At 39.1% G+C, this 25,361-nt stretch overlaps 1 protein-coding gene across 4 annotated transcripts in view; it reads left to right on the plus strand.

Moving 5' to 3' along the window:
• Positions 1-1,403: 1,403 nt before the first annotated feature.
• The window catches only part of tnn (tenascin N), a 39,518-nt gene continuing 15,560 nt past the window's right edge, over positions 1,404-25,361 (plus strand). For all 4 annotated transcript variants that reach the window (XM_044369325.1, XM_044369328.1, XM_044369327.1 and 1 more), the window contains exons 1-9: positions 1,404-1,618; positions 8,113-8,310; positions 8,618-8,818; positions 9,074-9,448; positions 14,285-14,418; positions 14,521-14,650; positions 16,361-16,543; positions 16,766-16,855; positions 23,825-24,088. In XM_044369325.1, coding sequence (XP_044225260.1) covers positions 8,115-8,310; positions 8,618-8,818; positions 9,074-9,448; positions 14,285-14,418; positions 14,521-14,650; positions 16,361-16,543; positions 16,766-16,855; positions 23,825-24,088 — 1,573 coding nt within the window. In that variant the 5' untranslated portion in view covers positions 1,404-1,618; positions 8,113-8,114. The remainder of the gene's footprint in view (positions 1,619-8,112; positions 8,311-8,617; positions 8,819-9,073; positions 9,449-14,284; positions 14,419-14,520; positions 14,651-16,360; positions 16,544-16,765; positions 16,856-23,824; positions 24,089-25,361) is intronic.

Consider the following 25,361-nt stretch of genomic DNA (forward strand, 5'->3'; position numbering starts at 1 on the left):
TTTAGAGCTTGTCGTGCGCTTTCTTCTTCTTTCTTCATTCTTTTAAGTAAACCAATCTTTGCATTAATTTGTATTTTATTGCCTGTAGATTCTAAAAAAAAAAACAATTACCTTCCTTTATGAATTGTCCTATAAATTTGTCCTTTATTTTTCTCTTTAGTGCGTGATAATTTACTACATCCAGCCTTTCAGCCAGACGTTTCCTGTATTGGTGTTCAAACATGGAAACAACAGAACACTATATTGAATTCACACACATGGTTTTGGTACCAGTCGTGCCATCAGATTATTGGATAAGATTAACAATAAGTAAGCACTGTCCAACATGTTACAATTAAAAGCAGGACCACCATTTGCTCTGTATAAACAACCACACCTGCCCCCTCAACTCCAGTTTCACTTGAACAATCCTTCTGTCTTCTGTGTTCCCACAGAAATTCGAAACCATAGTTATATATTTAGAAACAAACAGTCACTGTCAGCGTAAACTATTGCCAACCTTGACACCTGGAGTCTTTGGTGATGGTAGTAGATGCATAACAGAAACCAAACTGAAACAGAATACTTTTTTGTCTTTTTGTGCTTTGATGTGATCGCAATGCAGGCCGAAGGGGTACGTTTTTGATCGTGAAGTTTGTGGTTTTTCCATCGGCTTGAAGGAGTTAGCCTGCTATGTGTCTTCACAGCATGTTCAGCGGTGGCCCAGAAATAACGTGAGAACATTTCAGAGAGGATAGTGCATAAATATCAAATCAAGTCAAGACTTTGGTTTCTAACTGCCAATCATCCAACCAACAATAAATGGTCGAAACAGTCTTGTGATTATTATCACAATTTTCCAGAATACGATCCCATATCCCCAGAAGGTTTTATTCCAGGAAATGCCACCAGTCCTTTTTTTTCTTTTTTGTCTCCATCTGTAACACAATCTGTATGCCACTTCTATTCTTGTCATTTGAATCCTAATTTTCCAATGCCTGGATTCCAACCCATGTCTTTTAAATCATATCAAGTACTCATGTGTACAGTTTTGATTTTGGAATAACAACGTTTTCTGTCAAATATAACCCCTCCCCAGTGACTCCTTCTGTCCTCAGTCGACTCTAGGTTTTTCTTGGCTTCGCTCTCGACCCCTTGAATCCAACCTTTATCCAGTTACTGTGTTTAAGACCTTACTGCTTCTGCTGAAGCGATTAATTTCAACCTCCTCTGCTACCATAACCAAAAACATATAAAAAAAACAAAAATATTAAAAAGTGAAGAAAGTGTTGAGATGATGGAAAGGGAGGTGTGTTTAGTGATTGGGGTTGGGTGTGGGTGGGTGGGGGGGTTGAAGGAGTAAATGCTGCTTATTATCTCTTTCTCCTCCCTTTTCATTCAAACACTTGAGAAGAGGAGGAATAGAGACACTCCCAAACTAACTGCCCATTGGCCCGTAGGCATTTGGGAGAGATTTTAACAATTGAAAAGGGAGAGAGCAAAAGTCTCTGGCAGTGTAGAGGTCTTTCAGTCATTGGCCTGGGCCTGTCAACAGGTGACAGAGGGAGAGGCTTAGTGAGTGAAGTTCCAAGAAAAGATAGGCAGAAGTAGAAAGAAGAGTTTAAGAAAACCTTCAAGGGTAAGGCAACATTTCAATTGTGTTATTTATTTCTCAGTGATTTAAACTCTGAACTAAATTTGCAATACATGCAATACAGTAGGCTTATGTCTTTTTTTTATAATTGAATTTCTGATTTTGTGAGATAGTGCTGGTCATCATCAACCTGTAGGTATGTGATGCTTTTAAAAGTTTTAGTGTAGATTTTGTTCCAATCAGTATAAGATTTGAAGTCAAGGCTGATAATTCTGCTGTGCTCAATGATGCTCTTGTCTTTTTCTAAATGATTCTAAGGGGACAAATTAAACTTTTTCTTCCTTTTTGGTACTCTTTCTCCCTCTCTCTATCATTTCACACTTCAAATTCCTTCTCATCTTATTCCTCTTTGTCTCCATCCATCTAAACTCCCTTCACTCTCTACTCCAGCCCCTCTCACTTCCACTCTGCTGTCAGGTATTTGACAGTCTAAAGTTTAACTTGACACCTGGAATTTATCAAGTGTCCCGGGACTGTAGCTGTTAGTATCTAAGTTTGGGGTTTGCCTTGCAGCACTTTGATGATGAGAAAGTTCTGGAAATCTTTGTCAGCGATAAATATTGATATGTGAGAGGTTTGACGCACTGAATGAATATATGTGAGCAGTTGTCAAGTGCTGGTGCTCAGTGCATAGTTGCATTTTCTTCTGCATTCACAAGCATTGAAAGCTGTTTTCTTCAGTTTCTTTAGTTTTTTGTGTGTGTTGCTGTCAATAGATGTGTCTTGACATGTTTGTTTGTTGTGTGCCCATTTTATCTTTAAATGTATTCATGTATAATAAAATACATGAGATATTTCAGTAAGATGAAATTTTATTTAGATAGATGAAAACATTTTGAAATTTGAATTAGTTTAAAGGTAATTTCTATTTAAATTAAATATTTATAAATGTTCAGACAACACTGCATAAATCAACAAAGTTATTTTCCCACTGGAGCAGCCGTGAAGGCTTTCAGTTGCTGTAAAATGTATTAGAGTTAATATTTACGATTTGTATATCCAGTTAATATCCACATTGTATTGTAGATAATCCCATATTGTCTGTCAACAAGCCTGCCAGTACTGATTTTCCCCAGTGATAATAGCATATATTTAAGTATAAATATTTATTATAACTATGTGTGAGGGAGATAGATATTCACGCAGGGCTGTCGATCCAGTAGATTTACCTTTAATGCTACTGTGCTGGCTCAGGGGATACACAGAAGCCCTTGCAAAATGAGCTACAGATGTGGGCCCTCAGCCATGTGAAATGATAGAGAGAGGGAGACAGAAAGCAGGAAAGAGAAAGAGAGAGAGAGAGAGACCCACAACCCTGAATGGGCGGTTTATAAAAAGTGTTCAGATTGCATAACGTGACAGCTTTCATGGAAACCTCACAACTCAAACCTTTTTTTATCCACCTTCACAAATTGAAAATGACCCACGGGCACATGAAAGCTACTCAAAACACATTTGTATTATTTCAGAAACTTATCTCTGTCAAGGATTTAGGCTGATTTATTAATGCACGAGTTGTGCTTTTTTTCCGGTGGGTTATGTTTTCACCTGAAAGCCCCAGTGAGGAGAACGGAGCCTCTATGACGCAAGGTCCTTATCGAGGTCTCCTTGTGGTCTGCATGGCAGCAGGAGGCAGACAGAATCATGAAGATATGAGCTCCACTCTCAGACGATAATTGCTTTCAGCCTCGTTTTATTCATTTCAGTTTCCCTGTTCTGTCTGCAAGCTGCTGCGAAAGGAAGGGAAAGGAATGACCACAAACATGGCAAAGTTTACAACCGCATATAAAGGCGCGACCTTGCAGCTCCTCCTTTTCAACCCTCTCATCTTCTCATCCTTAGGCTTCTTGGTTTGGTCCAATGAGATTTGTCTTGAGTTGAAACCTGCCAAAACAATCACCCTTTTGTCTAAGGCTTAATGGCTCTCCTGAGAGGAAAGGGCAAACATGCACAGGCTGACCAGGTCGCCTCTCTCTCTCTGTCTTTGTATGTGTATTACATGATTTTTGTTCGTGTTTGTTTCACTCGCTTCTTCCCTTTCTCTCTTTCTCTCATCTCAATGCTTGCACAATTAGTTTCCAGAGCTCTGAGAATATATAATATAAAGTAGGACTTTTAGAAAAATCCATCTATAAACACACAAGCATCCCTCACAGCTTGTCAAGAGGCCTTCAGTGAAAGGTGTCTGTGGAGCCAGACAGTATTGTCTCTGTGACTGTATTACTCTTATTACCTCTGGAGGCAACCCACCCCCGCACCTCACCCCACCCCTTGTCTGTAAATGACCAGTTTCACACACATACTGTACACACATGGGCAGAGTCCCACACACTGTTTTCTCCCATATAAAACAGTGAACACTCATCACAGGTAGTCAACAAACATTTTACAGGCCTATTGACATAGCTCTGCTTTGACGCAGAAAAGTTACTGTCAGGAAGGAATTTTTAACTGTATTCACGGACATGTTGAATTTTACTTGCAAGGGTTTCAAAGTCATGCTGAAAAGCTATTAGGATGTACAGAGAGGCAGCATAACCAGACTGAAGCCACTCTGTTTTCTCGCTTCATCCTACAGTCTTATGCATGTTGAGTCGGAGTAACTAATAACAGTCAAGTGGCTTTAAAGGATGAATGTGCTGGACAGTGATGGCAAACACAGGGTTTAGCATCTTTAAGTCAAGTTAAGCCCTTCTGCTTTCAAAATAATCAAACTTTCTGCTTTGTGTCTTGACAATCATTTAATGCTACAAACATCCAGTTTTTCATTCATTCAGTGGTATCTAATCGTACTTGTTATTTCACAGTCCAACGATAATCGGCTCCTTCCATCCTTTTATATTTGCGAGACCCACAGTTCAGTCTCTAAATGTTTTGCTCATAGAGACTTAACACAATCTCTCAGGTTTCATTGTTAAAACTGGATGGAAACAATTAGAGAGTTTAAAAAAAAACTGCAGTGCAGAACCAATCCAATTCTTCAGGGCGGCCCTTCATATTGGGGTGGTGACTTGCAGTTCACTATGGAGGAGAATGGGGGGAAAGCATCGTTTCTGGTAAGGCGTGTCCTTGAGAAAACGTAAGAGGTGCATGTTTGTTAGCAACCGTTCTTGCCGTTGTTCAAGCAATAAATCCAACAATCCAGCAATTTATAACTGGGCTTTCAGTCACTCTACCAGAGGGTTTTTATTTTCATAGACCACACAAGCTTAGCTCAGTTTTAAACCTTCACACTAGAATGTTTAATTCAGATAAAAGTCTGAAAAAGCATGTCAGAAACAAAACATTATTATCCATCCTTACATCCATCTAATTATTACTCCATCCATCTATCCACTCATCCATTTGTCTGTTGTTATTCATCAGCCCATCAATCCGTATATACAGTATCTATATATCTGTCCATTCATCCTGCAGTAATCCTAATTCTGACTGCCCCACTTCCCTCTCCATTCCCCATTTCCTCTCTCCATTGATTCCTCCATCTGTCTCTTTCTCCCACATTGGGACATTCTCAACAGTCAGTAGCAGCCCTCTGCTATGCTTGGAAGGTCATAGTGCTATCTTCTCCAAGAGAAATAAGGGAAGGGCCTAAAAACTGTGAGCATCAAATAAAACCTTGACAGGGAGCTATAAACATGCTCGTTAAGCATCTCTGCCCTCCAGCACTAAGTACCATCCCACATAGTATACTGTCTCTAATGTGGCTAACTACTGATCTCTCCATCACACTCTTTCCATCATTCCCTCTCTCTCACCTATTCACTCTCTCTCACTCACTTCATCTCTCGCACTCTTCAGTTTTTTTTGGTCTCTCTCCCCTTACTTTCCATCTGTCTCTCTTTATGTTTCTTTTTCTTCATTTCTGGTTTGCCCTCCTAAGTCTTGGCCATTGATAAAACACTCACTGAAGTCTAAGTTTCGGCCACCACATAGGGTCAAAAAAAGCAATTTCCCAGTGATGTCATGGCTTGGATTTCTTGCACAGACACCAACCTCAAACTTTTGACCAGCAGCAATCAAACAGACAGCTAAAATAACTAAACAAGGTCAGGCATATTGAGTTTGGACAACTTAAAAACAGATTGCACTAATTACTATTTCTCTCCCTAAAAATGGACTGGAGCATTTTGAATTATAGAGCTACTTGAGTTATGTCCTGCGTAAATCATCTGAAGGAAGATTCTTAGACCAAAGTTTATTTTACTGAAAACAAATTGTGTCCAATTGAGTAAAGTAGCTTTCCACCTTTGCTATTTAAAATATGTAAGACCTTTCCATACCACTGAAGGGGTCAGGTTTTCTCGTGTAAGGTGCCTGCTGAGAATCCCTGTTAATCTGATAATGGTATCATTATGGTGGCCTGGGGGATGAGCAGGTTTTAGGCCCACTTGCTGACATTTTAATGTTCCAGCCAATGCTCACACTGTGTCCAGTGGGATTTTTAGGATCTGTTTCTCTCTGCATTTTTTTTTTTTACCTTCTCCATCTGTTTTAGTCTTTAATGCTCAATGAGCAAATAGGGGCTTCCAGTTAGTCAATTTCTCTATTAGCAAACAGGTTAGAAAACAGCTGAATGAATTTACAGAATTACAAATATACAAATATTCTATTCAGCTTTTATAGTTCCCATATTAAAGTGTGGCTAAAACATTGAAATAAGATTGAGGAAGGGAGTTCTTTATCTCTTTTCTGTATCTCCTACCTGATACTGTCCTCTATGGTTATGCAGTATGTGCAGCATTGAAACAAATTTGGGTTTTTATATATATATATATATATATATATATATATATATATATATATATATATATATATATATATATATATACTGCTTTACAGTTTTCCAGTTGTCAAGCATCAGAGCAAGGCCCCCTACAATTTATAGCTGAGCATTCAGTCACTTTATTAGAGGTTTTGTGTTTCCATAAACCACACAAACTCAGCACAGTTAGATCAGAAGTTCTTTCTGCTGCTATTTACACTTTTACACCAGAAAGTTGAATTCAGACCAAAGTAAAAAGGCCAGCTGATCGTTAAAACAGGGCTTCTATTTTGAAAGCATGTAATTTGGCTTCTTGGGGAAGCCATGGTAAGGATTTTTGGTTCACATGACATCACCGTCATTAGACACAATGACATCACTGAGGAGGTTCTGCACCCGTTGACGATCTGAAACGCCTGACCGAGCACAATTAATGGTTTAGGGCTAAAGGATCTCTGGTTAAGTGCTGACTGCTCACATTCTGCAGCCATACTGTGGAATGAGAGCATCACACACACACACACATACACACACACACCTCAGTGATGGTTCAGGTTTCCTCAGATTAAATATACAGCAGCGTGCCCCACTGAATGTAATGTAACTTATATATCGTCCAGACAGTATTTCTGTCTTCAGTTCTCTATAGAACACTGACTGGAAAATATAATGTTGACCCTTTTTCAACCCTGGAGACTCAGGACCAGTCAGCCATGACGACAAACATCTACAGTTTCTGTAGTCTGTTATGCAAAGTTCGTGCTGAAGATACAATCTATAAAAAAATGTATAAATTTGCGCTAAAGAACAGATGGAATATTTAATTTCCAAATGAAGTCTTGTCTCATGCCACTTCGTGTGACAATCTTAGAAGTGAATTTAATGTGGCTCAGTAAAGAGTGATGAAGTTTATTCTTATGAAAGCTTTTTATGTATGGTAAAATCAAACAATTAACATTTTGAAAAATATGCTTGTTGCCTTACCTAAAGTCAGGTAAGCAATGTTTAGCCTATAGCTACAATTATGACTTTGTTTTTTCTTAGGAGAGATAATTCTATTTCCGCTTCTTTAAAGGGAAAATATGTTTATTCACCTTCTTTCCAAGAGTTAGCTCATCAAACCTTTGGAAAGATGGTGAATAAGAGCATCCCAGGTCCAACTATATTGATCAAATAAACACAACAAACAGTAAAGTAAAAAACTGAATAAGTGTATATCCCAAAATGTTGAACTATTCTTTTACTGATATATTATAGCATGCTGGCACTGCAATGGGTTCACTAATGGTAAAAACTTTTGCATTTTTGTTTTCTATCCCAGCGTACTAACTGCAGTTCAAACCACAAAATACCCTTCTGTCCTTTTTACTGTTTCATGGAAACAATACATTTATGATACATATTTGGTTTGGAAAGGGCCAATGCCCTTTAAAAGGAATACATTCCAGCCAGTGTTCTGCGTGCACATACATACATGCTGTACAAATTTAGAAAATAATATTGCAACAAGGTTTTTTTAGGCACGTATCATTTATTTCATTCCATAGTTACACTCGAAATTAGCCTAATGGCTCCAGAAATCATCGTAAAATCATTCAAATTTAGCTCATCTCTTATTTGTGCCCTGTGTGCATAGGATGTCTACCTTGTGTCAAAAAGAAACAGTGAAAATTCAGAGAAATTAATAATGACATACTCTTATCTTGTCCTCTAGCCATGACCACTAGATTTCTGTGGAGGGCCCTGAGCCTGCTGGCCCTACTCTGCACCATCTCACGCTTCAGCTTCGCTGACAACCACCTGGGCCCTTCAGCTCCAGAGCAGGGAGTCACCTTCAGCCATGTCTATAAAATCGACATCCCAGGGAGCACCAGTTGTAAACTAGAGCGCCTGCCAATCCAGGACCAAGCAGGTCATAAACAAAATAAAAATGAAAGAGAGAATGCAACTGAGAATAAGTAGAAGCAAGAACAGGAATATGAAAGTACATGGAGCATTCTCCATATATACAGAGTGCTGATAACCAAAACAGAAATACATAATGATAAATGCTTTTTTTTCTGAGATCATATCTACTATATCATTGTGTGTGAACAATTGTGACCGATATACAGTACCAGTCGAAAGTTTGGACACACCATCCCATTCCCTTGAATGAGAAACTTTTGACTGGTACTGTATTTAGCAATCAAAAAGTTGAATTCTGTCACATTTTGTAGGTCTGCAGACAGAAACCACTACGAATGGAGAAAATGACATCACCTTCAGACACAATCTCATGCTGCAAATGCCCAAGTGTGACTGTGAGGAGTCAGAAGATTTCAAGTCTCTCTTGTACAGAGTTAATGGGTTGGAAGAAGAAGTCAACTACCTGAAGACCCAGTGTGCTCAGGGATGTTGTGGAAGAGGTGGCGCTGCAGGTAGGCTGAATCACAACGATTATATTATTAGGAAGCTGAGCTGAGAGGTCAACCCTTGACCCAGAATTTACAGGATAAACTAGTGGAAAGTGTAGGTTGCAGTAGGGAGGGAGCTGCAGACAATCTTATTTTACACCCTGACAACACTATATTTTCTATGAGCTAGTTTAAAGCAGCGATATATATGTGAAGAGATATGATCAATAAAAAGCAAGTAAAGGAACTACACCTTTACACCTTTACACCTTTCTCTAGGTGTGGACACAAGCTGTAGTGGTCATGGTACCTACCAACACGACACCTGCAGCTGCCTCTGTAACCCCGGATGGGAAGGCCCAGATTGCTCGGTGTCCTCCTGCCCCGACGAATGCAATGACAATGGCCGTTGTGTGGATGGGAAGTGTGTTTGCCATCAGGGCTACACAGGAGACGACTGCAGCCAGCTGATGTGTCCAGACAACTGCAATGACAAGGGACACTGCGTGAATGGAAAATGTGTGTGCTTCCCACACTTCACTGGCGAGGACTGCAGCATCCAGAAGTGTCCCAATGACTGCATTGGTAACGGCCGCTGTGTGGATGGCCAGTGCATCTGTGATGAAGGCTTTTATGGGGAGGATTGTTCATTAGGTAAGCTATGCAAATGCTTAATATCACAAACTTTTTTTGTGTGTGTATAATAACTTGATACATAATTGATGGATATATCTCAGAGTGCTTAAGGGCCCAGTTACAAATAGAGGCTAGAGGCCAGGTGCTCCCTTGGTGTTTTGTTCTCAGGACTGTACATCAATTCCTTCAATAAAGAGTTATTAAAGGGGGAAAAAAGAAAGCAGTAATCTTGTGAACTATCAGTAAGTTTGCTAACTGACAGTTGGCGGAATCTTTGCAAATCCAGAGATTACAATAATTGCATTGAAATGAATTGATTTCAGATCCTGATTTTGTGTTGTAAAGTGGACTATCTGGACAGTCGGAAAGTCTTTGAAAATCCTGGTGAGAAATGTATCTAGAAAAATGTTCAACAATGTATTATAGTCTATTTGTTCCTTGCAGGTCATAGATCATTCATACAAGATTTCTCCCTGAGGGCCATTCTTATCCTGCGTAGCTACCTGCAACATTTCCTATCATGCAGCATAATAACTTTTTATGACCAAGGCTTGAATTTAGTTTAACCTTCTTTATAGAGTCACCTCTTTTGGCTAAGCTGACATAAAACTGTGAATATTAACTGTTATATCATGGAAAACACAGATGCTACAAGCAGCTAAGGGGCCATTAAAAACATAACACTTTCCCCTAAAGCTCAATTCACCTTCATATAAATTTCCGTGCTATAGTATATCATTTAGTAAAACTTTGAGGACATACTTGAATGAATTCTTAAGACTTACACTGTTGCACTTGCACCAGCTGAACAGCTACAATCTGTTTGATTCATGCTTCAGCGTCCATGGCTCATCAGCTGATTGGCGACAGGTCTTTTTCACAGCTGACATTTTGACTTGTAAACGTCAGGATTCAAGTGTCCCAGTACGCCATGACAGTGTGATCGTGAGCCAGTATGCACAGTACCAGGACCCTGAAACCAAAGCAGCTAAACGGAGTACAGCCGTTATTAATTCTGGTAGCTGCAGTTGAAGTATAGTGGAGTCATATTCATGCAGGTACAGAGTTTTCTAAACCAACAGTTCTCACTCTGCTGCTGCCTTATGAATGAGTAATGAATTCTCTCAAATCCCCCATTAAATCCAAGTTTACCTTTTAACATTTGTGACTAAGTTATACATGACTACATCTGAAAGATCTGTAATCATCATTTGCTGGCTGAGAAGGCAGATAAACTACAATTTTGAGTGGAAGCCTAATTAGTTTTCACAATCTGTATAAAACCTGAAAATGAGATAAATAGCATAAGTGTTGATTTGACACATTGAAATAACAGCTGCAGTCTACTTTCCGGTATTTTTCACCTTATTTTTCACAAGCTACTTGCTCCAAATACTGGCGGCCACAATGCAGAAATTTTAAGAAGATAAGCTTGAAATGTTATGATATAAGTTACACTGGGAGCGATCAGCTAGATAATTTCTCTAGAGAAGAGTCACCAGAATATTGGTCTCTCTCAAGTACAAAAACATACAGTCCATAAAGTAATGTTACAGAGTGATGTGTGTGAGTTAGCCATTACAAATTATTATTAACAAGCAACAGCTGATAAAGGCTGCCGTCCATCACATTTGTCATTTTAACCTTTGAAAGCAATGGTCAGCATGAGAAGCTACTGCCTGAATGTTTTGTACTGTGCATTGCCTTTAATGAATAAAAAAGAGCAAGGAGACATAAAATTATTTGTTAGTGTCAGAGTTTAGTGAATCCAGGTATTTGACCAAGCAGAAACCAGATCCAAAATCAAACCAGCTATTAACAATGCTTCTCCACTCTAGACCAATCTCCTCCTCATGCTTTAAGGCTTTTGGTACTGGTGCTCTCTAAGATATAACGATTTTAATAACCAATGGAGAGTCTGCTTTAAAGAACAGAACATTATTGGCCAATTCTAACAGCAAACTATTTGCAATAAACAGTCAACTCCTTGACATAAGTTTCTTTAACTGTACCTAACGTTATGGCAGTTATCATGATGGCCAAAGTGACCTACTTCTGTGGTATTCAAAGAATCTCTCCAACAGTTATTTCAGATAGAGCAGCTGATGGGGCCCGTTCTGACCCCGTCACTGCTGGTAGCCTTGGCCTCCAGACAACTTATGACATCAGGTCACATAATACCACAGGAATAAAATAACGCCTGTCAGTCTTTTTGGGGCTCCATCTAGCTTTAACCCTGTAGAAGAAGCATCATCTTTCCTGTTAAATGCACTGCTCACCAAACCACTATTGCTGTACTGCCTGAGGAACAGAGCACAAAATTATATTTTGTGGCAATTTCAGGCCAGACAAGCAAAAAGGTGAGTAATGGCAGCCAAGCATGGACAGTTTAATTCACTGAGTTCACACTATGAGTTTATGACAGTTTCTAAGGAGATTTTGACAATTTGACTGCAGGTCAGTGGCAGATAATTTCACTTTGTCAAAGTGCTTGTCTCTGCAGAATAGGCTTTAAAATAATCTCCTATATATAACATCTGTCTTTACTTGTCTATGGCATTTCTTTCTCTACATTTAACCCAGAGTACAGTGCACATACTTAAAAAACTGGAGATTTTCTGCAAGTGGATCCATCAAAGGTTGCCACACAACCAATGTCAGGTCCTGAACCACAGTTTTAGAACCTAGAATAGAGCATAAATGGTTCAGGCTCCACAGTAGCAGGTCAGCTACGTCAAACCCTTGATAGCGATTTAGTTTCCTCAAGCTGTGTTTTGCTCTGCAGAGGCAGAGAATACCTAGCTTCGTGTGTAGGTGCTATTGAACAGATTCCAACGTCAACAGTGGCACCGTGTCAGAGGAAAAGTCAGGGAGGAAGGGAAAGTGGGAGGTAACAAAAAATAATAAATTGTGTTGATTTTAGGTGTTAGTAATAATAGTGGTAATAAGCACAGGGAGAAGAGCAGCACAAAAGCAAAACAATGAAGACATTCTTTGCTTTATGTGGCTACTTGCCATTTCAACACCTGGATGATGGATGTCAATCTGCTCTGTGGGTGATGACTCTTGAGGTGATGGTTTTAGATATACTGTACATCTGGGATAGTGCAGTTTAATTCAACACCACTGATGAAAGCTTCAATATTATTTTCTATCTCCACTATCAAAGGCAGATCTCATGTGGTGCTTTAACAATCAAAATATTTTTAGCTTGTCTATCCATAAGATTATGGTGAAAAACAGAGGAAAGTTTAGCAACCACATCTAATGAAGTCTGGATATAATATGGGTGAGATTATGAAAAGTGAACATAGACTCAATGTCTTTAGAGCCACAACACAATGCAGATGCTTTGGATAATTCTTACTGTATCCTCTTTGACCGTCTCGGAAATGTTTCCTTTGATTTACAGGCAATTTCAAAGACAAAAAGATACTGTTCAACATAATGCACCCTTTGAATTTGTCTTGAACCATATTTGGTCACTTCTGAATTGTCTCAGAAAGACGATTCATGTGACTAATGTTAAAATATTAAAAACAGATGGAGAACTTTGTAGAAATTATAGTACACAGGAACATATTTTGAACAGCATTAACTTCTTTTGTGCTCACTCACTGCAGATTTACAGTCTTCTTAAGAAGTCCAAACAAGTTGAATGAGTCATTTTTTCCTTCTTCTAAAAGTATTTAACTAATTTTCAATCAGAGAATACACAAATCTCCATTATGTTCCACTTTTTCCAATATCAACATGTTAATTTATGGACCCAAGCTGTTCTGAAATATTATTTGAGGGTAAAGATTGTTGATCGTCGTGCCTTGAGTAGCAACAGGGGGATATTAGCTGCTACTGGATGGAAAAAGACTGCTACATTTGAGGAAAAACATTAAGCTTCCTTACTTTGCCGTGTGGAACAGCATCTAAACCTGATGTGAATTCTTTCCTTGCCAAAGTTATGGCAGACTCCTTTACCACCCGTTTCACATTTTTCCCTTGAAATATGCTTACGTACTATGCTTTACTTACTAAATCTACCACCATCTACCATATATTTCCCTCCATCGTACCCACAGAAAGTTCTTCTTGTTCATGGAAAGCCTCACTCCGCAACACTGCTGACTTGCTGTCTTCTGTCTTTTGGCTGCTGTTTTGTTATTGTACTCCCCCATACTTATATACCTTTTTATTCGCCCCCCCGCCATATTTTTTCCACCACCTCCAGTGGCGAACTCTGCCCTTGTATTATACGACAACCTCTAAAAAGCAATATCTTTTCCCAGTTTCCATCTCAGGTTCGGGAATAAACCTCAATGCTCAAAATAGTGCATTCCTTTTGCTTGTATCATGACTTTACTCACACGGTGTAAGAGAGAGAGACAGGTAAAAGAGAAGAGAAGCTGTAAGAGCATGTAAAGAATATGAAACAATAACACTATAACACAATGGTGTTGAAGAAATTTGTCCAACCTTCTAGGCAGCCAATATTTTCATTTTAGCGTGCTTTCACCTTCCAGAGACTTAAAACCTGCTTAAGTTAAGTAATCCAAATAAACGATGATGAATGAAAGCCACGTCTACTTTTATTGTTCAAGTTGAATTAATCCTGTAAAACTGAGTAATGGACAATGTTTAGATACATATGTACTTAATGTACCACCCTGATGAAAGAAATGTTTGGGCAACAAACACAGCAAATGGTAGAAGAGTTGCGAAACATGACTTTGATTCAGTTTATTTTATTAGATTTGCACAACTCTTCCATGATCACATGAACATGAAACTGTCAAGGAAGCAATTGAAGAAATAAAAGCTATTTTTCTCTGTCTCTGTGTACCTCTTTTTCTCCTTTAGTCTTCAGTCCTCAGGGTCTGCGGCTGGTCCGGCTGACTGACGTCTCTCTCCTGGTTGAGTGGGAGTCTGTTCGTGGGGCAGAGTATTACATTCTGACATATCAGCCAAAAGATGGAGGGAGTGGACTGCAGCAGGCAAGTTGTTTTTTGTCTCTTTTTGGTCTCATCTGTAGATAATAAATAAAGGATGTAGCATAAGACCACATATTTAAACATCTTTGTTTCAATCCACATTAGGTTCGGGTTCCCAACACAGATAACTCATACCTCATAACAGGACTGATTCCTGGGGTCACCTACATTGTCAAGATACACGCTGTCATCAAAGAAATCCAAAGTGAAGCAGACAAGATTGAGGCTACCACAGGTGAGCACAGATAGTTGTGATTAGGACTGAAAATCAAGCATTATTGAGGCCTTAAAATGAGTTTCTTTTGTCTAAATAACCATGTTTTCAGTGCTGCTGACGCGGAATGGAGCTGGGTGCAGTGTGTAGGCTTTAAATGTGTCAGTGGCTTAGAGCAAAGGTAGACATGACCTATAAAAGACTCATGTGGCAGGGGGGCCAGGTATGGCCTGAGGTCTGGGAGATTTAGTTAGATTTTCTGTGGATTAAATGGTCACATTTGAGGTCAAAATGAAGTACATGGGTGGTGAGGCATGAAAACACAAATGGCAGACTTAAATGTTATGCACAGGGAGGTGTTGCGGACTAAGAAAGTAGATTTTACAGAAGAAGATCAACAAATGTGAGATGAAGGGTCACCTATAAATTTTGAATACTGGATTTGTGAATTTGTGCAATAAGAGTTGGGTTAATACCTAAAATCATTTCAATATCACTTCTTGATATGGGCAGTCACATGTTTAAGATATATATACACGAACGAATGGAAAGTCAGTTCCACTTATGCTAAATTACTTGCAGTATCCCTGTGTCAGATGAGGTATCCCAATCAATCATATACTTCTTTAACACAAATGCTGTGCTAAAAAGCAATGAATAAGCTGCAGCCTGTCATTAGTAACTGGTTCATTGAGCGCTGGTTTGTTAGTCATTCAATTTATAAGTAATTACAAGGAGATGACTCTACGGATGTGTTTAAGGGAAATGAGACTTGCTAACAGATGTGGTTGGCAACAGATGTGAAGAGAATGAGTTTACTAGACTAGGATTGGTGGGACAAAGTGAGACAGACACACAGACAGACAGATGGAGAGATTGAGTTCAACTCTAAAATGTGGTTAGCCTGGTTATCCACGGAAAAATGTCACAGAACATGGCATTCCCATAAAGGCATGAGAAAACACGCCATCATCTGGCTTATGGTTGTGTGAGGAGTACACACGTTTCACTGGTCACATAGTTTTCAACTTCAAACGATGATCTGCTTCAAAAGAGGATTTAAGTGAATGCTTTTCTTCCCCTCCTACACCACCCCGGAAAACACAATAGCTGACTATTAAAATATGCAAAGTCCTTTTTCCATTTAGTACCATTTGTTTTGTTTTGATGGTTCACATCTTTCTGTCTTGTTCCACCATATGCTGCAAATACTCACATCCCTCCTGGCTATTCCCACATTCTAACTGTAGCTGTATGTGCAGTTATATATATTTTTATACTTATGCCCAAAATGCTGAATGTAACTTTGTCTGGCAATATCAAGTGGCTATGTGTTAAAATGCTTAGCTTTCACTTTAAATATGTACTATCTATGACTTCTTTGATGTTAATGGAGTGTTGTGTCAAAAAAAAAAAAAAATTACATGGTAGGACAGAAATACGAGTCAGAACTTACTAGACCGGATTGAAAGTCACTTTAATTTTTTAAAATAGGACAAAATAATATTTTGTTTTATTTGCTTGATTACCAAAATGGAATTCCTGCTCAGCTTCCTTCCCAGAAAGCTCACATGTCAGGGAGATCAAGACATTTGGGAGCAGAGCAGGGCAGATTCTTGCCATTTTAGAGGCTTTAACTTAGGATTTCCAGGGTTTTAAGGGCCATGTCTGTACTGCCCGTTTTCCCTTGCTGTCTATTTATAATGAACTTGACACTTCTGTCCTCCCCAGATGTATCCGCTATTGATAATATCCGAGTTCTTGGCCAGACAGAAGTCTCTATCCAGGTGGACTGGAAGAACCCGCAAGCTGAAGTGGATCACTTCAGGCTTACTCACACTGACCCAGCAGGACAGGAGGAAGAGCTGAACATACAGAAGAGCCAAGAGGCAAGAACCAAACACACTATTGTGGGTAAGTGTTGGAACAGATTAAACCCAAGTTTGCACAGAAGCTGTGAATATATGTAAAAACTGGAATATGTGGAATATGCTCATAAAATCATTTCATATAATTATATCACAAACTGATAATGTAATAAATTTAAATAAAGATGTTTAGATGATCACGTTCATGTAATTAATTGAGTATCATAATGCTACATTTTAGAGTTTAAACAAATGTGTGTTTCTGCAGGTCTATATCCAGGAACAGAGTACGTGATCTCAGTGCAGGCCATCAAAGGAACCACTGAGGGAAAATCTTCCTCTGTCACGGGTGTCACAGGTCAGTGTCAACACATTCAGGATCCATTTAACCTAATGTGGCTATGTGTTACTGTGCTTTAGGGGTGACCAGCACTTTAACAAATTCTATATCATCAGTGATCACAAAATGGACCTAATTTTCCTGAAATGAAATATGGCTGTACAGAAATTGCATTCAGACTGCATTTGTGCTATCTTTGGCTGTTTCTGAATTGGATGACACTTAAAATAATAGATCAGCCACTTGTGGAACTGAAACACATTAGAGACACAGTGAAGATATGCATTTTTCCACTTTGAATTGGGTGCACCATCAAAGACAGACTCTTAGCCCTTGTAGTGCCACCTATAATTCACCAGCGGTCAAAATTTAATAGAAAAAACACATAATCTGTCATACACAATTGTGACATAGTACTTGATACAACCTGGTATTACCTTCAACACACAGCCAATGATAATAGCATAATGAATACAGTTAGCAAGAGGTACAATTATGGGTTAATGATGGAGGGCTGGAATTTACAACCTAATAATCTGGACAGGTTCTAATGGCTGTGGTGAGCATGGTCACTGAGGGGAAATGTGATATCAATGGTGTAACGACTACAAGATACTCCCTGATGGTTGAGGTGAGAAGGTCCATGATTTACAGGCTCCATCTGGTAATGTAGGATTTTAGTGGTGTGGTATTGAGTTATAAGTGCTCAGTTTAACCGTGTTTTGGACCGGTTTTAGGACGTGAGGAGGAATTCATTTTACAGTTTCACTCCAGCAGCTGGTCTTGACATTCAGTTGCTTTAAAGTTATTATTTAACTGACAAATGGTCCACAATGTCACGACAGGTCTTCAGTCACTGCCATTATTCTGCTCATTTGCACTTTCTTATTTTCTACTTATTGGTCTCATATTTCCTTCACTTTCTTTCCTCCCTCACCTCCTGTCTCATCCACCCTGAGTGCTTACTCAGTTCAAAAGCAGTCTCCAGGTTGATGGCTCTTTGTTTTTTTAGACCCTGAGGCAGCCAATTTAATGGTTTTTAGTCACCAGTGTTAGCTAGGTATTTTCAAGACTCACCTCTCTTCTTTTGAAGCCAGTCAGGTACTCAAGAGCCCCTGTCACTGCTAATCTTTTTTTCTTCTGTGTGAGTGTGCCACCTACTCGTGTGGTAATTGCATGTGAGTGTGTTACCGTGTGTGCTAATCTACACCAGACAGACAGTGGCTTGTCTTCACTCCAGTAGCTGCAATCCTTCATTTTAGGTGTTGCACGAAAAGGCTTTTAGAGGTGATTGAAGAGGATAGTCCTCAGTTCTGCTTGCCAGCAAGGTTGTGCTGGTTTCATGATGACTGGCATGGTGCAACAGTCACTTATTATCTCGCTCAACATGCTGTTTGCCTTGGGCCAGCGTGGTTATACGAGGTGAGAGATACAAAGGAGGAAATATGGAAAATACACAAATAACACAGCAACTGCTAGAGTACTAAATAAAAAGGAGACAGTGAGGTAACAGAAAGAAATCAAGGTAAGAAATGAGCAGGAATAATAGGAGAACACAAGTAAAATAAGGAAAAATAAGAAATCAAGAAAGTCAGAATATAAAAAATAACAGGTCACACAGAAGTCATCTCAGTTGTAGCTGCACGTAATGCATTACTGTGTAGCTACTGTTATGATATGAAACTGAGCTTTGTCCTTAGAGGCTATAGCTGACGCCTTCCATTATAGAAGCTGCATTGTAGAAAGATATTACATTTTCTCTTCACTTTTACCATCTGTCTTCCATTCTTTCTCATATGATTTTTTAATCATATTTTGTAGTGGTCCCCTACTCTCATTCAGTCTTATCTCACTCACTCTTGTCACTGTTTTCAGAAACAGAAAATGTTGCTCCAAATCTCACCAAGAAATACATAGTTTTACATACTTTGATCCCAAGTGTGGGAATGTATTTATCTGTTTTATGCAAGATCACACAGGCAAAATTTTAAAACATGTTTTTTATTGACCACGCTGCAAATGGTGCTGAATATGAAATCGGTATCAAGTATGGCCTTGCAACTTGTTTAATATGAAGAGCGGATTGAACTTTATGCTCTATGTAGTTATTGAATGGCACCGCATTTAAAATTTATGGTTGACCTTCCATGTGTGCATCCAGTGTGGCTCTATAAGTCAGCCTCTCTCAGCCTGTGGTATGGTGAAATAATGCTGACCTTACAGCATAGGCACACTCTATACATACTGTACTGTTTGTGTGTGTGTGTGTGTGTGTGTGTGGTATGGTGTCCCCCAACTGCCATCAGTTCCAGAAGTAAGTTCCAGAGGGAAGTAAGTAAAATGATTCAGTGACAGATAACATTTAGGAAAACACCATAATCAAAGGACTCTCTACTCAGTGCAGACATTTCATACTCACTAACGTGCCAAAAGATTATAAGGCGTATAAACACAACATACCGCTACTGCTGATTCAGATTCAATAAAGACACAACCAAAGCCCACTTAACCAAAAGCAGATGGACTTGGCTTAGGAAGAGGGAACGAATGTTGAGTCTTTATGTTATCTGGACACACTATAGCACCTCGTGTGGTCCAGTGGGAGTACCCTGTGTGCTCAGGCTTGTCCATCAGAGGTTTTTTAAGCTAGTTCTGTGCAGTTGATGCCAGGAAAATGACAAGCAAAAATGTGAAAAGGGAGACCTTATAAAGACAGGAAGGAAGGATGCATGAAGGATTCATGAAAGGTCAAACTCAAACCTACTAAATGAACTCCCCCTTCTTTGTTCATTACATTGGTTTTGACAAACAATGAAAAATGTAATTGCTGTCTGGATTATGTTCACAGACAACCTTTTCTTCAAATGAATGAAGCGCTACATTTATCTACCGCACTGAAGTCATAGAGAGGTGGTGGGGGTGTACAAAATAAAGGATATTGTCATGAGACTAAGGTTCGCATCCTGAGCCCAGTGTGTGGTTAGGTTTGGCCAACAAAAGCACTTTGGTTGAGGTTAGTGAAAAATTGTGGTTTCTGTTGAATGTTAATAAACATGTCTCATGCTTGGACTTACTGCAGACTTTTTTCTGTATTAAACAAAGTAAAAAAGTTTAATAAAGCGGTACACTACCTGTGGATATTGTGCTGCAAGATAGATATTTTGATGGAAAAAAAAGGAATGCGTTGTCACTGAACATTTTACTCACATGTTCAGTATCAACATTTTTTTGCAACTTGTCAGATGTGTTAATTGACAAAATGTTCTCATTATGTGGACAGAAACACACAGTATGGACAGAATTATGTTTAGCAGTAAACTGTATAAACATAATGTCTAGGAGATAGGGTTGGTGCAGTAGAAACAACTCTATTGGCCTGTTCAAGTGTGTGAACATGCACATGCATGTGTGTGTGAAGAGATACTGTTCTGTATGTGTGTGTCTTCTAAATCATGGAAGCAGTTGGGGGAGTTTCTACCATTTATAGCTTTAGTGTAGTTATGTGTATTTGATACAACATAGTATCCTTTAAAGTTTGTTTTTTGCATGCATTAGTGTTCATCTTCAATGTATATCAGTAATATACTATATGTACTGCTTGTGTTTCCATGTGTATCAATGTGGGGCTGAACTAATGACTTCACATGTATAATACATGTTAAGTTTGTATCAAACATAATATTTGTCTACGTTGCATCATTTTTAAGAGGTTACACATTGATGCTTGCTTTTGACAGCATTGCTATATCCTTAAAAAAACTGTTGGAAAAACTCTTGGTGTATTAATCAAAACCCTAATCGAGGCTTTCATATCATCCTTATCATATGTTATGTCTAGATGTAGCATACAGACAAGTTAGTTCTGTCATAAAGAGTTATGAGCTCCTTACAGTACAAATAAATTCTTGGACGGACATGAAAACAAATCCTGTAGCCAGGGGACTCCACCACATAACATACATCATTTCACACCTGACATACTGTAGTCTCCAAAAGAATGGCACCCTATTGACACATATTTTCCCTTGGCTCCAACCACAGGCATACTGTACGGCTTAGACTATACAGTGAACTTGTGAGGCTGTAAATGATGAAAGACAGCCTGTTTCTGTGCGTCTTGTGGTCGACATTGCCTCTGCTGAAAATGCCAACCATAATGGATAAGCTGTTTTCCAAATGGCCAAAGCCACAACTCGTATTGTGTAGCCCGGTAGCCACTGTCGCTACACAGCTAGTGGGGTAGAACGTCTGGTGTAACTAGATCCATCATATACTGTAACTTCACAGCAAATGAAGGCACCCCTTCAAAGTAGTAGTTCTTGGAAAAAAGATCTAATAACATACAGAACATATCAGACAGCTGAGACAGCAGCTATACCGCATATACAGTAGGAGCAAAAGGAGCTGCACTTCTTTGTTGAAGAAGCGAGAAGGAATCCTGTGTTCTGAAGGAGAACAAGGCATTATATAAGTATAGTCTTTAGTTAGAGGGGTGTAAGCCAAATAACAATTTGAGTTCATTTGTAGGGAGGGATAAAATGCAACAGCAGACTCTACTTCAAACTGTCAAATGATTTTGTCTTTCATGGCTGTTTTCTGCTGTCTTGCTGCTGTAAATCAATTCAAAAGCCATTCTTTTGATTTACTTTTATTGAACTGAGAAGACATCTGTGGCCAACATCATTTTATGTTATGTATCACAACAAAAAATGTGCAGTATATCATAAAAAAAGCAGAGTTCATCCTCTTCAGATTGCCTGTAGGAATAGTTAAAAAGTTAAAGGTAAAACTTTGTCAAGTAGTCTTTGCCAGAGCTGTCTTGGTGTTTTGCCTTAGTGAACTCAACAAATTGGCTATAGTGTACTAGTATGTGTGCAATTTCTAAATATAATGTATATGCCACTACTGGTGCCACCAAAATGAGATTACTGCTATCATGTGTAACCACCTCATCCCAGTCACTGCCAAATTACAAGTTGCAAACCTACTTACAATCTGCCTGAAGCAGCCAGGTATGAAACACTGAAATCATTAGCAGTAGTCATAAAAAGTTCACAGTCTGTGTGAATATACTGTACGCCACAAAACACACATGGATGGATGCTTTCTGAGCTCACTTTAGCTACTTAGACTACTGAATGACCTCTCATTTTTAGGCCTTGGAGGAAACACTCAACCCTAATAAAACAGAGCGATTATAAATTCTTTCTGTGTTTAGCTCACGACAGACTGTCAAGCAGTGCAGCCACAAGGACAGAAAAGTGACAGCAGGAGAAGAGACGAGAGAGAAAGAGGTGGTATGGAGTTCTTCTCCTGGACGCATCATCAATCAGTTTTCATGATGCGGACTGTGCTGTGACACAAGACTGACCTTGACTGAGCGGTTGCCACAGAGGAATAATCTTAAATGATGATTACTTTTACATTTCCCTTCACTTCCTCTGTGTCTCTGTTGGGTTCTCTGACTATGCCTCTGTGTCTCTCTCTTTTATCCTCTCTCCCTACCTCTCTCCCTCTCTTTGTTGCTCTCTCTCTTCGCTTTCATCGAGATTCCCTCGACAGAGACAAACACCTATCCACACACATGCCCTACTGACTTCTCCGCCTGCCTCTACCATATGTCTCTTGTGATACCTCAAACCCACTGACTTTACAAACAGAGGCATTGTGTTCTGCTCCGCTCGTGCAGCTCATCCTGTGGAACTCAGCGGACAGGACAAGATCATGGGTCGTGTTGTCTGCTAGTGATGTTCTTTTGAAGAGATTCACAGAGCTTTTCCTTTGAGCCAGACTACAAATTCTTTAGTGTTCATATGAAACAAAACTCTGGATAACAAGCTTGTGTGTGAATTTCTACTGGAAAAGTTTTGTATGCCACTTACAGCGGATTGAAAAAGACAAACAACAATCAATGACATTTCTTAAAAGTGCTCTGTAGTTTCTTTTTGACAAAGGCTGCCGCAGACTAGTTGTGATTTTACTCCTACCTGCCACATGCTGGTTCTGATTTTTACTCACATGCTTTATCCACTAAGACCACTTCAACAAAGCTTCATCAAAGCATCACTATTTTTTAAAAGGGGTTTGATTAAAACACCTCTAAATATGTATCATGCTGCTTGAACTCACACAGGGAGGATCCAAAACAGAGGAATCTTTTCATTTGAAGCATTTGTACATATTTTTTTAAATCATATTGACTAATCTTGACTAAAATGAAATCTGAGTTGATTCAGGACGTATATGTATTGCAAAACGCCAGCATCAGTCATTCATAAACTGAATGACTGATGGCTTTCCTATGTTTTCTTAACATGAAACCTCTTGTGGTCATACAAACAATTACTCTCTACAACCATTAATAACTACTAACGATAAACTCAAGGTGGAGGTGGTGGGCAGGTAATGCAGGAGTAGTCTGGATGAAACCTTTCAGGAGGTCATTGTCTGTAGACTTTGCAGTTTACATCCCGTCTCCTACCAACAGTCAACGTTCATCTCTTTTAACCATTACCATGATCTCTCCCTACCCTTAACCAGGTAGCTAGGGTTGCTTAAACTTAACCAAACCTGAAGAGGTGGCAGATAAGAAACTTCCCACATGAATCGTTATATCGGTCATTTTGGAAGGCATTGACAGATTACCTATTTTGTCATTTAGATATGAGGACTTGTTGGGTTTATAGTAAGTTGCCAACTCTTTATTCTTGCCACTAGTTCCTCACAGGTTGTGCTGTTTACTCCTACTGTACCTGCCACACTCTTGTTGACTAGTTGAATGGTTTTCTCCCTTTACTATCCAGGGTGGAGGTTGGTTATAGTTGTCTTGTTTTTGTACAGTATATCATGGTGATATGTCTCTTGGTTTCTGTTTTCTATACCCTGGGTGCAGTTGGATTGTGCTTTGTGCTCAACAGAGTAAGAGGAAAGGCTTAAGAACTCAACTTAAGTCTTTCTTTCTTCTTCTTCTCATCTCTACTTCTTCAGACATCGATGCTCCTACAAACCTTGTCACCACTGAGGTAACAGAGGACACTGCAACCGTTTCATGGGATCGAGTCCAGGCAGAAATAGAGGGCTATATACTGAGCTACACCACTGCTGAGGGCTCCAGTGTCGAGATCCCTGTAGGACGTGACAGCACCTCTTACAGGCTGGTTGGCTTGAGGCCTGGAGTTCTCCACACTGTCTACATCTGGGCCTACAAGGGAGAAAAAGTCAGCAGGAAGAGTTCAACAGAAGCTGAAACAGGTAAACTTTGAATGAGATCTGGGATCGTTAGAGGAGGGGTTGATGTATTTTTTCTTCTGTGTAAAGAGACTTACAGAAAATGACTGTTAAAAGGTCTGATATTTGATACAAAGTAAGCATTGAACTCCACAAAGGTAAGACACAAAAGATCAACTACTAACCCATATTTTTGAACACCATGGTTAACCTGCAAACTAAAAACAACAGTATCCTCTGTACACTTCTTAATTACTCAAGGTCTGGACGATGACCTGTGATTATCAGATACCTCATGCAAGGCCTCTTTCATCTTTATACCCTGCAGGAAAGATGTGTCTCTTTTTCTTAAGATCCTTTGTTCAGGAAACTTACTCCTCAAATAGTAATTATGTACAATGCACCAATCATTTCCTTTTAATGTTTTGTGTGTTGGTGTTTTGCATAATTTTCTTGTTTATTTGTGGATGGCAAGAAGTTAAAACCATCAGTGTAGACATTTTTCACTTTGCCTAATTGCCAAGAGGCAAATTTGAACTCTCACTGAAAAAGGCTTTTTAACATAATTAGGCTGGACACTTCATTTAAAGGTGGTTTAGTGTAGCCTGGGGTTGAATGTCCATTAGAAGTTTGAGAAGAGACAATTTTGTTAAGTCAACTAAGCCGGCTATTTTGTGTCTCTTGTCTCTTATGCTCTGCTGTCTCTTAATCTTGTTCTAGTGAAGGTTAGCAGCTATTGCTGTCTGCTTGCATTTATGCCAGAAGAAGAGTGAATCTGAGAGTTGACTGACTTTTATCCAAATTGCTTTAAAGTTTAGTTGAAAATGGGGACCAAAAACTTCTTCATATTCAACAGAAAAGGAAGATATAATTATCACATTTGTTCTGATGTGATGGATGCATTAAATGCCAACAGTACAAATGTTTGACATGTCAGGAACACAGTAGAAGAGCAGCAAATGTAAATCCACAGTGTTTTATCCTATTAATAATTTTCAAATATGTGGTGCTGTGCGTGTGTGTGTGTGTGTGTGTAAGCATTTGTATGTGTATGTATTTATTTTGTGCCACTAAGGGTTTCCATTGATTTTAGCAAAATGGGTAACAGTGGTTTACTACTTCTGTTTTGTAGAACAGTGCAAATGTACTTTTCCTTTTTTTTTCTATTTTTACACACAATTTGAATCTTTTTTTCATTCAGATTTCAGATTTTTTTTCCTGTTTTTGATTTTGACGAGGGAAGCAGACATGATAGCTCCAATAACCTCACTCATACATCACACAGCAGGAGGGCACA

This window comes from Thunnus albacares, chromosome 12, assembly GCF_914725855.1.
Source record: "Thunnus albacares chromosome 12, fThuAlb1.1, whole genome shotgun sequence".
Taxonomy (NCBI): domain Eukaryota; kingdom Metazoa; phylum Chordata; class Actinopteri; order Scombriformes; family Scombridae; genus Thunnus; species Thunnus albacares.